Genomic DNA, 13,142 nt, shown 5'->3' on the forward strand with positions numbered 1-13,142 from the left:
GATAGTTGTGGCATGCAAAGAGAAGCACAAGAGCAATTGCCAGTTTGTTGTCATCACTGCCAGTTGAACACCATGTAGAACCGATTAAAAATATGTATTTAGAAGCAGTTGAATTGGAAAAAGCAGTTCTTAGGAATACCATGTAGCTGGCCAGTTGCTTGAATGGCCATTCACCAATTCTATTCACTCAGTTATGGGAGCCTTTAGGGCTTTGGTATGGTGTGAAGCTACACAAAGGAACACACAATTGAAAAGCAACAGATAAACATCCCAAACAATTTTGCATATAGAGTATACAGAAAGCACCACTTCCACCAAACCTCCATGTACACCCAGTCAACAAATTCACTAAAAGGCACGAAAGATATTGTTGTTTTATAGCCTATACACATGTTACATCATGTCATATGTTGTAATCTAGCATTTTTTGCGTGAAAGTTACTTATTCATGAATAAACAAACCATTTTGTTCTTATTGAAACTAAACTTCCAAACCATTTAGCAGTTCTGTTATGAAAATATGCCCATTTAAAAAAAAATGTTCAATTACAGAGCTTATTGTAAGAAAAGTGAGGCAATAAGGATCTTGCATGTTGCTGCAGTTCCTCCAGCAATTAGTTTGTGTCCACTAAGCGGTTCTTACCATGGGAATATTACAATAAATGCAATTACAATTTTCCATCCTACCTGAGAGCCTACTTTAAGGCTTCCCGTCTCTTCCACAGTCAGTGCCTCAGGTGTCTGTTCATTGAAGACTTTGATTCATGAATGCGCATTATTGTATTTGATAACTGCTGGTGAATTGGGGATTATGCAGACGTTTCGATCATGGTTGCACCAAAAAAACCCACATCTGTTAGTCCTCATTCCTTCCCTCTTCAAAAATCAATGCAATAATTAATCTTTTCAGTATCATTTTTACTTTCCAGAAAGTGTACACTGACAAACACTGGGCAGAATTCTTCCCAAAAAAATGACGAGATGTCATTTTGGGCAGGAAAATCAGAGTGAATCGCGGCAGAATGATCTTCCAACACTTAGTTACTTTTTGGAACCAGGGCTTAAACGTTCTAAAAAAGTAATGTGTGGACCTCACAGAGATTTTAAAAGGGTGCCCCAATCTCAAAGTGACAGTGCAGACCCCCTACCCCCCCGTACATTGCAGCACCTGGGCTTCAGTGCCCCCCCCCCCCCCCCCCCCATAGCAACCACCATCCTTGCCAGAAGCATCTCCCCGCCCCTCCAAAGGATCGCTGGCATTGCGGCTCTCCCTTTAGGTTCCGCCCCCTTCTCACCAGTATCAGGCGCCCCAGCCCCAATCGCCGCTCCCACCCCAGTAGCACCTCTCCCCCCCGCTAGCGACACCCACTATGGGATTGTCAAATCCTAACCCTCTGAAGGCTCTGCCGCATTCATGCCCCCACCCCTTGGCAGTGCCATCCTGGCACCAACCTGAGTGTCAACCGATCAACCAGGTGTCTCTGATTAGCCAGGTGCTCCAATAGCCCCTGAGCCCCCTGGTGTGAGTTCTCGGGTGGTGCAGACTGGTAGTGATTCCTGGCCTCATGGTGTGCTGATGAGGGGGGAAATCCAGCTTGAAACTGACTAAGCATATTTAGATCCTTATTTAAACAAGTTAATCTCTTTTAAATCCTGTGAGGGCAATGAACTGAATTACGTCAGCTACAGCGGGCAGGGAGAATTTCACTCTGTTCGGTGCCCGGCGTGAACCCCGTTTAAGGACTCTCCCACAATTTTCCTGGCATTGTGCAATGTGCGCCAGGAGCAATGCGGCCGGACAATCGCCCCCATGATTTTCTGATGAGAATCATATTCACCTTCCTGAGCGTATAAGCCCTTCTTTAAAACGTGAACTATGGCTTTGCTGGTAAGCTAGTGAATGGCTATTGCTATGGAATGATACTCTGTAGCTTCGTAAAATCACCAAAATTGAAAAGAACATGCTTCCTCTGCAGCTGTTGGTCTCTAGCAATGAGTGTATTGATGGGCATGTTATAAAAAAGGCTTCAGCTGCTTTCTCAATGCAGTAATGGCTAGCAATACTGACCGACTCCTGCTATGCCCATGGGTGTGTGAACGGACTATTCGGCATTAAATCTGAGAGCAGTGACATTAATATTTGACTGCGCCAGAAGGTCTTTGAGAATTAGATGATAACCTAGTCGTGGCATCCCTGCTAAGCCTGAGCTTCCTCATGCATTGGTTAGTTTGGCAGATGGTTTGTCTCCGATGGAGCGTGTGCTCCCAGCCAACCCCACTCTGTGGTTCTCACTAAACTATGACCTATTCTATTGGGCCAATAAACGTTTGAACAGTTCACAAATAGAAATAATGTGCTGATACATTCAAAATTGCCCTTCTTTCTTCTGAAGGAGTCCCATTTTAAATAAGAAAAAACTAACAATAATATTTTCCATCCCCTTGAAGAAAGCTGCCATTTGAATAAACAGAATAAACTTTTATTTTGCTACTCACCTCACACCCATTTTAGGCTGCCATTGACAAGCAGACTAGTGATACAAACTTAAGAAAAGCTTGATACTATTTTCCTCACAGCTTTAGCAATATCTGCTTTTTTGTTAGTATTAATACTCAGAGCAAAATATACCCCTGTGACAACCCTTATGATACAACAGCACATGTTTTTCATTGCAGCAATCTGTCCTGTCCAAATGCTGGCAGGCAGGTAGTCTCCACCTGTCTGCGTAATTTGTTTAACACATCGTTGACTAATAAATACAATAGCAAGAGCAAAGACATAGAATGTGTTACAGTAACATTTTCTAACACATTGCATGAAGTTACTGTGTTGCAAAAGCTATGTATGCATATATACAGTTCCACAATAATAGAATATACAGAAGTATGCATATTCCTTTTATTAACAAATGCTCAAGAATACAAAAAATAATCAAAACAGGCTGACAAAAATTGTCACTTATAAGGTGCTTATTCTTACAAAATATTTATATCCTCATACCATTAAAGGGACAGACCCTATATATTGACAATCATTAAAACTAAAAATGGGGTGACATATACATTCATTCAATACATGGTATTGGTCAAGTAGGGGTTTGCACCCTCTAAATGTAGGGGGAAATCACACTAAATAATCACTCCTGATTGACTGAAAAAATAAAGGGGTAAAATATTACAATGCTCTAGTAAGCTTTCATCCAAGGACTATAAGAGAGGACTCTGATCAATGTGCAAGTATTCCTTTTCGCAGGCCTTTTGAGACCATTGTACAAAATTGGCTATTTTAAAACCAAAGTAAAATACCGTACAAGCTGGAAATATGAAAACAGATAATGCTTGAAACACTCAGCATCTCCGGAAACATCTGTGGAGAGGATGGAGCAGTTAATATTTTGGGTGCAGAAGCTTCTTCAAAAAGATTTTTCAAATAAATGTTATTTATTAATCAAAATGTTAATTGATCTGTTCTCTCCACAGATGCCATCCATCTTGACGAGTGATTCCAGCGCTTTCTGTTTTTGGTTATTTCAGAAAGTAATATAGTTATTGGGTGAGGTGAAATTTAGTAGAGTGTGACAGTGAGTGGGAAAAGCAGCATTGAAGCTTTTGGCACCAACGGTGGCATTTTGCACAGTATCGTTGGAAACGTAGAAAAATAAACTTCAAGGGGTGGACACCATGAAGTCATGCTAACAGGGCGGGTTGGTTTTTTTAAAGATAGGGGCACCATTTTTAAAGGTCAGTCCACTGCACAAAGGTTCACCAGGACCCCCCCCCCCTCTCGCAGTGCCCGGGTATGATCCCCTACCCCCTGAGCAAAGCACTTACCTGAACTCCCCTGGGAGGCCTGTGTGTTTGTATGCCATGGGAGACCAGTGGTAATTAATGCTGGTGGGGGGTGGGAACGAATATGGTGAAAGATGGCACTATTAATATGTTAGTGTATTATAATGATATTCCGACATTCAATCCCTTTGTGTCACTGGCGTGGGGATCGGGGAATGGGGACAATTGTGCCACGCTTTTACTTTGGCGTGAAACCTCATTTAGGCTTCTTGCAGGATTTTCCATTCCCATCACCAAATCCACCCGAAAAGGACGGAACTGGAAAATCCCCACTGTAAATACATACAGGAAACCACCTAGGCTGTTATGTACTACAAAACAGTAAAATATCAAGTTGAAATGACATTGGAAGTCATGGAGTTTAATTATTGGCGACTGAATGTCTATCACTGCCTTGTAATACACTTTTTTGTGTTATTCCTTGTATTATAACATAAATATTATTTGTGGGAGCTTCTCCAAAATCTTTTGTCAGCAAGTTTTTTTCTTTGCTAGTGGTGCATGTCAAAGTGAATAGTGATGATTTGCAAATTTCTGCTTCAAATTGTGGTCTGACCAAAAGTAATTAAATACCCATGTGACTATCCCAGGAGTGGTAACAGGATTAATTTCCCTGCACATTCCAGAAATGTAGCATACTCTGTTTACATAATACAGCGCAACCTATTCTTTATAAAGTACCCACCATAATTGAAATACTTGCACACTGATACCATCATACCCATGATTACAAAATAATTAGAATAGTGTCCCGATTTCAAAATCCTTGACTTTCTAGGTTTATAGATTCAGTGACTGATAATGTAAAATGTGAGATAAAATGTCAAACAATGGGGTAAGAACTGACCATGCCTTTCTAGAAATACAGGCCCTTAATGACACTATTCCACTTAGAAGTAATTTAAGAATCTTGGTCAATGAGTGCCTGATAGAATTTAACACATTAAAATATATTTTTCTTTGTGTGTTAATTCTTACAAATTTGTAAAGGCACTTACAATGGATCTACAAATTTGTACCAACTAAGGCAGAGCAGAATGTCAACAATTATGTGTTCGCACTTCAGAATGAATCTTCCAAAGAGGAAAAATATTTAATAAATGTAAAAACTGAAATACAAAATTATGCATGTCGACTGGCACCTTCCTAACCAGGATTGTGGTTTCAGAGAACATCATGGCAGACAGCTGTTTAATTCCTATACATTATGTACTGTCTGCTTAATAGAAATGAGTGGATAACAGAAACATTTTGCTTGCCACAGTGGTGTTTCCATTATGAGACACCTATTGTATGCATCATAATTATAGCCATATTAACATATTACCATTGTTAACAAAGATGAGTACATTTACAAAGTATAACTTACTCATACTAACTGTTCTTCACCCTATTTTTGAAATATCAGCACCTTCCAATTTTGAGCACTTTGAAACATTTTTTTACTTCTGATATTCCAGAAAAGGTTTTCAACAAATTTTGCAAATCGCTTTCACAGCCTGAAGCGGCCAATGAGAAAAGGGATATTTCAAATTACTATGGTGATTCATATTTCATTATTCTTGATGCACAGCATAAACTGTCATGAATAATAGCTGAGTCTGGAAGGTTTGTAGTGTTATGAGTCAAAGAATTTAGATGTGGTAATATAAGTTGAGTAAACATTAAATATTTATTTTTAAATCTTGGACAACATACAATGGTCCATTCCAAACCTCTCAAAGTTTCGATTTTTTTCTCTGAGGACTAAAACTTTATTTAGCTTAATTTTGGGGGGGAAATAAACTGGAGAAAAAAATAGTTTTAGGGTTTCATTTGCTCCTTTTGACTACAGCCTCCCAGGTTACTGAAAGACATGGATTCAGTGACCAAGTGCTCAAGGAACTAATTCAAGACATTTATAAGATATATTGCAACCAAACACAGCAACAAAAATTTAGCCTGTTCTGCTGACAGACCAACCTCATTCCTGCATACGAAAACAAAAGCAACAACTAAGTCATCTTAAAATAAGAAGTAAGTCCTTTTAATTTGCTTAAAAATATTAACAAGTGCATTCCTCTTCCCCCTCCCCCCAACTTCTTAAAGAATTTGCTTATAGAATTGTACACCTAGCTTTAGCCTGTCATTTGGCTGCACTGAACATAAGAAATTTCAATTCAGAAAGGAGTCCAAACAAGCTGTGCAGTACATTGGTGCTGCGCACAGATGATGAAAAAAAAGGTTTTAACATTTTGAGGCCTACAGTAACATATTTTTTACACAAGACATTTAGTTCTGAAAATACTGCAAATGGAGAAATGCATTGTCTCTATATTTTTGCTCTATACTACTAAAGTTTGGAAATTTACACCATTCTCTTTTTTTGTAGACACTAAATAACTAATATCATGCTCATGCTTCAAAATAAAAGAGGACTGTTACAATTCTATTTCTGAAAATTTTTACTGGCATAGATGTCTTTCTTTTTCAGATGCAAGACGCTTTCACCAAGTGGCCTATATTCACGTCAAGAGAACAAGAGCGTCAATGGTTTTCAGTAAGTCAAATGTGGTGCAAATATGGTATCATACATATGTGCATATTTATGACATTTTCAGAAGTGCTATACTGTTTGTATTTTTTGTTATGCCTTTGCACAGTTTAACAAAGTGGCAAGTAAAAAAAACTAATCAAAATACAAAGGCAGCCAGGAAGATTGCGTACCAAAGAAACATGCTTTTCATTTTTAATTAATAAAAAAAATAACTAAGCAATGTGTGCCTTTTACTGCCTGGTGGAGTTTACCTGCATTGTTTAAAGGCAAATGTTTCAGTCATTAAATTTTCTTTCTGGCTAAGTACGTACAGAATAAAACAAATTTTGGCAAAAAATAAGAGCTATGCTTCAGATTTAACATCCAAATATGTAATTAGTATTGTACTACACTGCATGGATTATGTAAATGCTCAGAAACCTCATTTAAACTTAAAAAAAAGGCTTTGGTAAATATAAAATTTGGAATTCCGCTGTTTGTTATATTGACCAGGCAAAAGTTCAAATCCATCAATTGAGTGTTTTTGCCAGATACCAAAGTCTGCACAAAAACAGCATATTACTTGCACATTCCTTAAAAATGAAATGTGATGTATTAGGGGTCCAAAAATACAAATTCTGTAATTTTATATTTTAAATGTATGTTTTCAAACATTAGAAAGAAAGAATTCTGGTAAATAATTGCATGTAAAAAAAGCCTACCAATAAATCAATATAATGTACTTTTTTGTAGATTGAAAAAATACATTTATGAATTCTGGAACCACCCTACAACCCTACCATAACACATACTGTTTTTCTGGCATTCAAGAAAGGAAATATTTTAGTGCAAATTTTAAAAGAAAATGCAATGTACATCAGATTTTGTTTTAACAAAAATGTGTTTTTTATATAAATGTAATGAAACATGATGTGAGGCAATATCTAACACCAGGCAAAATTTAAATCCGATATGTTTTAAGGATGTAAAATGAAAACAGGTCACTAGGTAGTTTCAAAATAATAAAAAAATGTAGGTAGCTTTAAGTAAAAATCGGCGAATAGAACTACTCCAAAGGACCAATGAAAAGATGAATGCAGCTGATTTTCACTAAATGTAACCAAGATATCAACCAGTAATTTGTGTGGTCCAACATAGCAACTAGTCAATAAGATTACAACCAGCCTATCTCAGTTTGGTTGTATAAACATGACCAACTCTGTAACTGGGTGGTCAACTGACCACTGGAAAAGGTAGATTTTGTACAATTTTTTTTCATTTCTTTCTCAGAACAGATGGAGGATCTGACTGAACTGATGATTTTGAAAACAAGATCAACTCTAGGTAGTACAGTTACAGGCAGTATTACATATGTAAGCAATGAATGTCACTGTTCATGAAAAAGAAGCGGTTTGGCCATACCAGCGAGGATCTTTGGTACCTGGGCAGAGATTATCTCTGCCATCATTTCAGGGAACTGGACGCTCAGAGATTGAGATTGAACAAATAGATCGAATGTAAACTGGTGGAGTTTCCTCACTGTCTGTTAAAAAACATAAAAAATATAAACTGGTAGAAGAATTAAGTATTAGTCATAACATTTTTGCTTCCTTTTTATGATTCTAATATATTAATGAATTGTAGAGAACAGTGCAGAGTTCTAAGTGAATCATAAGGCACAAACAGCAAATAATGATGAGGTCTTTATAGCTTGTACAAACTATGCAAGTGGTCGATGCTCACATAAACAAATTCTGTGATTAGACATATCTCATCAATTAATACCAAAACATTAGATGGTTTAAAGTAGTTACACTTTTATTTCATTGACATAAGAGTTTTCAAACATTATTTTAATTTGAAAGTATTGCTGTATTAAAGCCAATTTATGACTCAAGTAAATTGATTATTGAGCAAGATCCACCACATTACTGGTTGTGAGGCTCACAGCAATTTGCAATTAAAATGTTTGGTTTAATTCAATGAAATTTTTTTGACATAGAATTTTACTAATAAAAGTGACACACTGGGCGTAGTTCAACCAAAACATTTCTATATCCGGTTTCGGGAGTTTACAGCAGGGTGTTTCTGAGAAAGACCCCACTATCCAACTGCACTTTTCTGGGTTTCTTTTGGCCTCGGTGAGGACCTCTCCATTGAGGCCGCACTTTAGATCGGGGTGGATTGGGCACCTTTTTTAAAGGCAACCCCAATCTTTCACCCCACCTCAGTGACTGCACTGCGGCCTCCGGACCCCATCCACTTCACCCAACTTACATCTTCCAGGGTCCTGAAGCCCTCCCACACCCCACCTCTTATGGGAAAGGCAATCCCGGGTCTGACCCTGGCACAGGCAAGGCCAGCCTGGCACCCTGGAAATGCCCCTGCCAGCACCCCCTGGGAACCTTGGCAGTGCCAGTGGCTGGGCAGAAGTGCCATGGTGCCAAGCTGACAGTGCCAGGGTACCCAGGTGCCAGAGGGAGTACCAGGGTGCCACCGTGCCTAATGCCTGACCACCCAGGGGTCTCCAAAGACCTGGGAGACCCCTCCCCAGGTTCTGTTACGACTGTCCACTTTTGTGTGGACCAGTACTAAACGGAGCCCTGGCGAGGTCTCCCAGGCGCAGCTGGATAATCCCGGGGGCTGGGAGAATCCAGTGAATGTATATTTAAATGAGCCGAATGGCTCATTTAAATATGCATATCTGGATCTTGCCCAGCGAGAGTGAGATCCAGATCGCGACCTCTCGCGAGATGTTTGAAGCACGGCGAATCTTGTGAGAGGCCTCTCGTGAGATTCAATGTGCTCGCCCTGGGCACAATGAGGCTGCTGAATCGTGTCCATCGTGTTTCAACAGACATTTAAAAAATATATATTTTAATTGAAATTTTACCACATTTGTATCAAAAATTTTCAACACACCATAATAACACACGCATCAAAATATAACATGAACCCCAATCGCAGAAATATAACATCAAACAACAACAACAACTAACCCTCCCCTCACAGCTAACAGTGACCAGCTCTCTAAATCGGGGCTGGTTTAGCACACTGGGCTAAATCGCTGGCTTTTAAAGCAGACCAAGGCAGGCCAGCAGCGCGGTTCCATTCCCGTACCGTACCAGCCTCCCCGAACAGGCGCCGGAATGTGGCGACTACGGGCTTTTCACAGTAACTTCATTGAAGCTTACTCGTGACAATAAGCGATTTTCATTTCATTTCATTTCAAATGCAAAATTAACGGCCGCCATGTACGATAAAACCCACCGATTGACCTCCTCACTGCAAACTTAACCTTCTCGAGGTATAGGAATTCCATTAAATCATCCAGCTATGCTGGGTGGCATTGCCTGCCTCCAGCTCAACAATATCCTACGCCGGGCCAGCAGCTTGTGAACGTCAATGCATCCATGCCCACCCCCATCCTCAACTCCAGCTGGCCCAACACCCCAAATACAGCAACTGACGGACAGGGTCAACTGTATCAAACTCAACCTCGCGCAGAATGACACTCCATACCTCCACCAGAATGGGTGTCAGCGTCTCCTCCCACCCGGCCTTCACTTCTTCCACCAAAACCTGCTCTTCCCCCACAACTCGGCCATATATCATGGTATTGCCCTCCTCAGAACCTGCACACGAGAGTACCCTTTCCATCAGGGTAGATGGTGGCATATCTGGGAATATCGGAAATGCCACCGAACATAGTTTTGCACCTGAAAATAGTTGAACATATCTGACCTCCCAAACCCTACTTTCTCCTTCAACTCGTCCTCTCCACGAACAAGACGTTCACCCTCCCCAGCCCTTTAACTCCCCACCTCCCAAATGTAGCATCCAGTTTTGCTGGCTCAAACAAATGATTCCTACGGATAGGGGCCAACCTTGACACTGCCCTCAGCTCAAAATGCTGGCGGAATTGCCACCATATCTTTAAGGTAGAAGCTACCACCGGATTCAGAGTATTTCACTGGAGTAAATGGCAGGGACGTCGTGATCAGTGCTTCCAGACCTATCCCTTTGTAAAACCCTGACTCCATCCGTATTCAACTAACTTCCTTTTTTTTATAAAAAATAATTTTTATTGAGATTTTCAAAAACATATCAAAAACAGAAAATAACAACAAGAAAACAGTATTAACAACAACAAAAAGAAAAACACACTAACCTCCAAAACCAAACCCCCCCCCACACCGTCCTGCCAGGAAGTCGAGGAAAGGCTGCCACCGGCTAAAGAACCCCTGTACTGATCCCCTCAGGGCAAATTTCACCTTCTCCAATTTGATGAACCCCGCCATATCATTGATCCAGGCCTCCACGCTTGGAGGCCGCGCATCCTTCCATTGAAGCAAGATCCTCCGCCGGGCTACTAGGGACGCAAAGGCCAGAACATCGGCTTCTTTCGCCTCCTGCACTCCCGGCTCCACTGCAACCCCCAAAATTGCGAGTCCCCAGCCTGGCTTGACCCTGGATCCTACCACCCTCGACACCGTCCTTGCTACCCCCTTCCAAAACTCCCCCAGCGCTGGGCATGCCCAGAACATATGGGCGTGGTTCGCTGGGCTCCCCGAGCACCAAGCACACCTGTCCTCGCCCCCGAAAAACCTACTCATCCTCGTCCCGGTCATTTGGGCCCTGTGCAGCACCTTGAACTGTATGAGGCTAAGCCTCGCACAGGAAGAGGAGGAATTCACTCTTTCCAGGTCATCTGCTCACGTCCCCTTCTCAATCTCCTCACCCAGCTCCTCCTCCCATTTACCCTTCAGCTCCTCCACCGAGGCCTCATCCACCTCCTGCATGACGTGGTACACGTCCGAAATCCTCCCCCCTCCAACCCACACCCCCGAGAGCACCCTGTCCCGTACCCCACATAGGGGCAGCAGAGGGAACCCCTCCACCTGCCGCCTGGCAAACGCCCTAACCTGCATGTACCTAAACATGTTCGCCGGGGGAGCCTAAACTTCCCCTCTAAGTCACCCAGGCTCGCGAACCTCCCATCCACAAACAGGTCCCTCAACCTCCTAATACCTACCCTGTGCCAGCCCAGAAACCCGCCATCGATGCTTCCTGGAACAAATCGGTGGTTCCCCCGTATCGGGGACTCCATCAAGCCCCCCACCTACACCCTATGCCATCTCCACTGCCTCCAAAATTTGAGGGTAGCCGCCACCACCTGGCTCGTGGTATACCTCGTTGGAGGGAGCGGCAACGGCGCCGTTACCAGCGCCTCCAGGATCGTGTCCACGCAGGACGCCATCTCCATCCTCTTCCATGCTGCCCCTGCCCCGTCCATTACCCACTTACGCACCATCGCTGCGTTGGCAGCCCAATAGTACCCACAGAGGTTGGGCAGCGCAGGCCCCCCCCTATCCCTGCCCCGCTCCAAAAACACCCTTCTTGCACTCGGAGTCCCATGCGCCCATACAAATACCGTAATACTCCTGTTGACCCTCCTAAAAAAGGCCTTCGGGATAAGGATGGGGAGGCACTGGAACAGGAACAAAAACCTTGGGAGCACCGTCATCTTGACGGACTGCACCCTGCCCGCCAGCGACAGCGGCAACATGTCCCATCTTTTGAACTCCTCCTCCATTTGCTCCACCAGCCTAGTGAGGTTAAGCTTGTGAAGGGCCCCCCAGCTCTTAGCCACCTGGACTCCCAGGTACCGAAAGCTCCTCCCTGCCCTTTACAGCGGGAGCCTACTAATCTCCTCCTCTTGATCCCCCGGGTGCACGACGAACAGCTCACTCTTAACCAGGTTGATCTTGTACACAGAAAAGCCCCCAAATTCCCTAAGGATCTGCATCGCCTCCGGCATTCCCCCCACTGGGTCCGCCACATAAAGCAACAAGTCATCCGCGTATAATGACACTCGGTGCTCCTCCCCACCCCACACCAGACCCCTCCAATTCCTCGACTCCCTCAACGCCATGGCCAGGGGCTCAATTGCCAACGCAAAGAGCAAAGGGGACAGGGGACACCCCTGCCTCGTCCCCCAGTACAACTGAAAGTACTCCGATCTCCTCCTATTCGTGGCTACGCTCGCCATCGGGGCCTCATATAACAGCCTCACCCAACTGACAAACCCCTCCCCGAACCCAAACCTTTCCAGCACCTCCCACAAGTACCCCCACTCCGTGTCGCGTCTTTTCGTCCGACGTCACTTCGTCCAACGACACTTCGTCCACGTCTTTTGGTCCAACGTCTTTTTGTCCGCCCGTCTTTTGGTCCAACGTCACTTCGTCCAATTACAAATTAACTCCGTATAAAACCATTTAATTGATAAAATGCAAGTACAATACAGCAAGTGAATTTAATTGTTAAAATGCAAGTAATTGATAAAATGCAAGTAAAATGCAAGTTGAAAAATGCAGTTAAAAAGTTAAAAAATCTAAAAGTGCAGTTAAAAAATCTAAAAGTGCAGTTAAAAAATCTAAAAGTTTACTAATTACATAAAATTCCCGAAATTACTTAAAATTGATGTAAATTGTAAATTCCCGAAATTCCCTAAAAGTTAGATTTCCAGAACTGTACCCGAGAGAGAATAATGGGGAGAGGACAAGATGATTTGATATTCTACAATTCCGACAGACACAGATATAAGTGGGAGTCTAATTGGATTTAGACAATGAGTGCAGTTCTGAAAGAAGCAGATTTATTTCTCGATTTTCGTCGAGTGATTAAAACCTCTGGTTGGCAGTGGGTTCTGACATTACAGGTCTGAAATGATCAAATATTCCATCAGATACAATGGCTCTCATCACGCTGGAGCATA

General features: G+C 42.4%; 1 protein-coding gene across 1 annotated transcript in view; it reads right to left on the bottom strand.

Annotated features, from left to right (window-relative positions):
* Positions 1–2,465: 2,465 nt before the first annotated feature.
* The window catches only part of ar (androgen receptor), a 487,117-nt gene continuing 476,440 nt past the window's right edge, over positions 2,466–13,142 (bottom strand). The window contains exon 8 of the mRNA XM_038774355.1: positions 2,466–7,907. Within this exon, the coding sequence (XP_038630283.1) occupies positions 7,752–7,907 (156 nt within the window). The 3' untranslated portion in view covers positions 2,466–7,751. The remainder of the gene's footprint in view (positions 7,908–13,142) is intronic.

This window comes from Scyliorhinus canicula, chromosome 17 (genome assembly GCF_902713615.1).
Source record: "Scyliorhinus canicula chromosome 17, sScyCan1.1, whole genome shotgun sequence".
In the NCBI taxonomy this organism is placed as follows: Eukaryota; Metazoa; Chordata; class Chondrichthyes; order Carcharhiniformes; family Scyliorhinidae; genus Scyliorhinus; species Scyliorhinus canicula.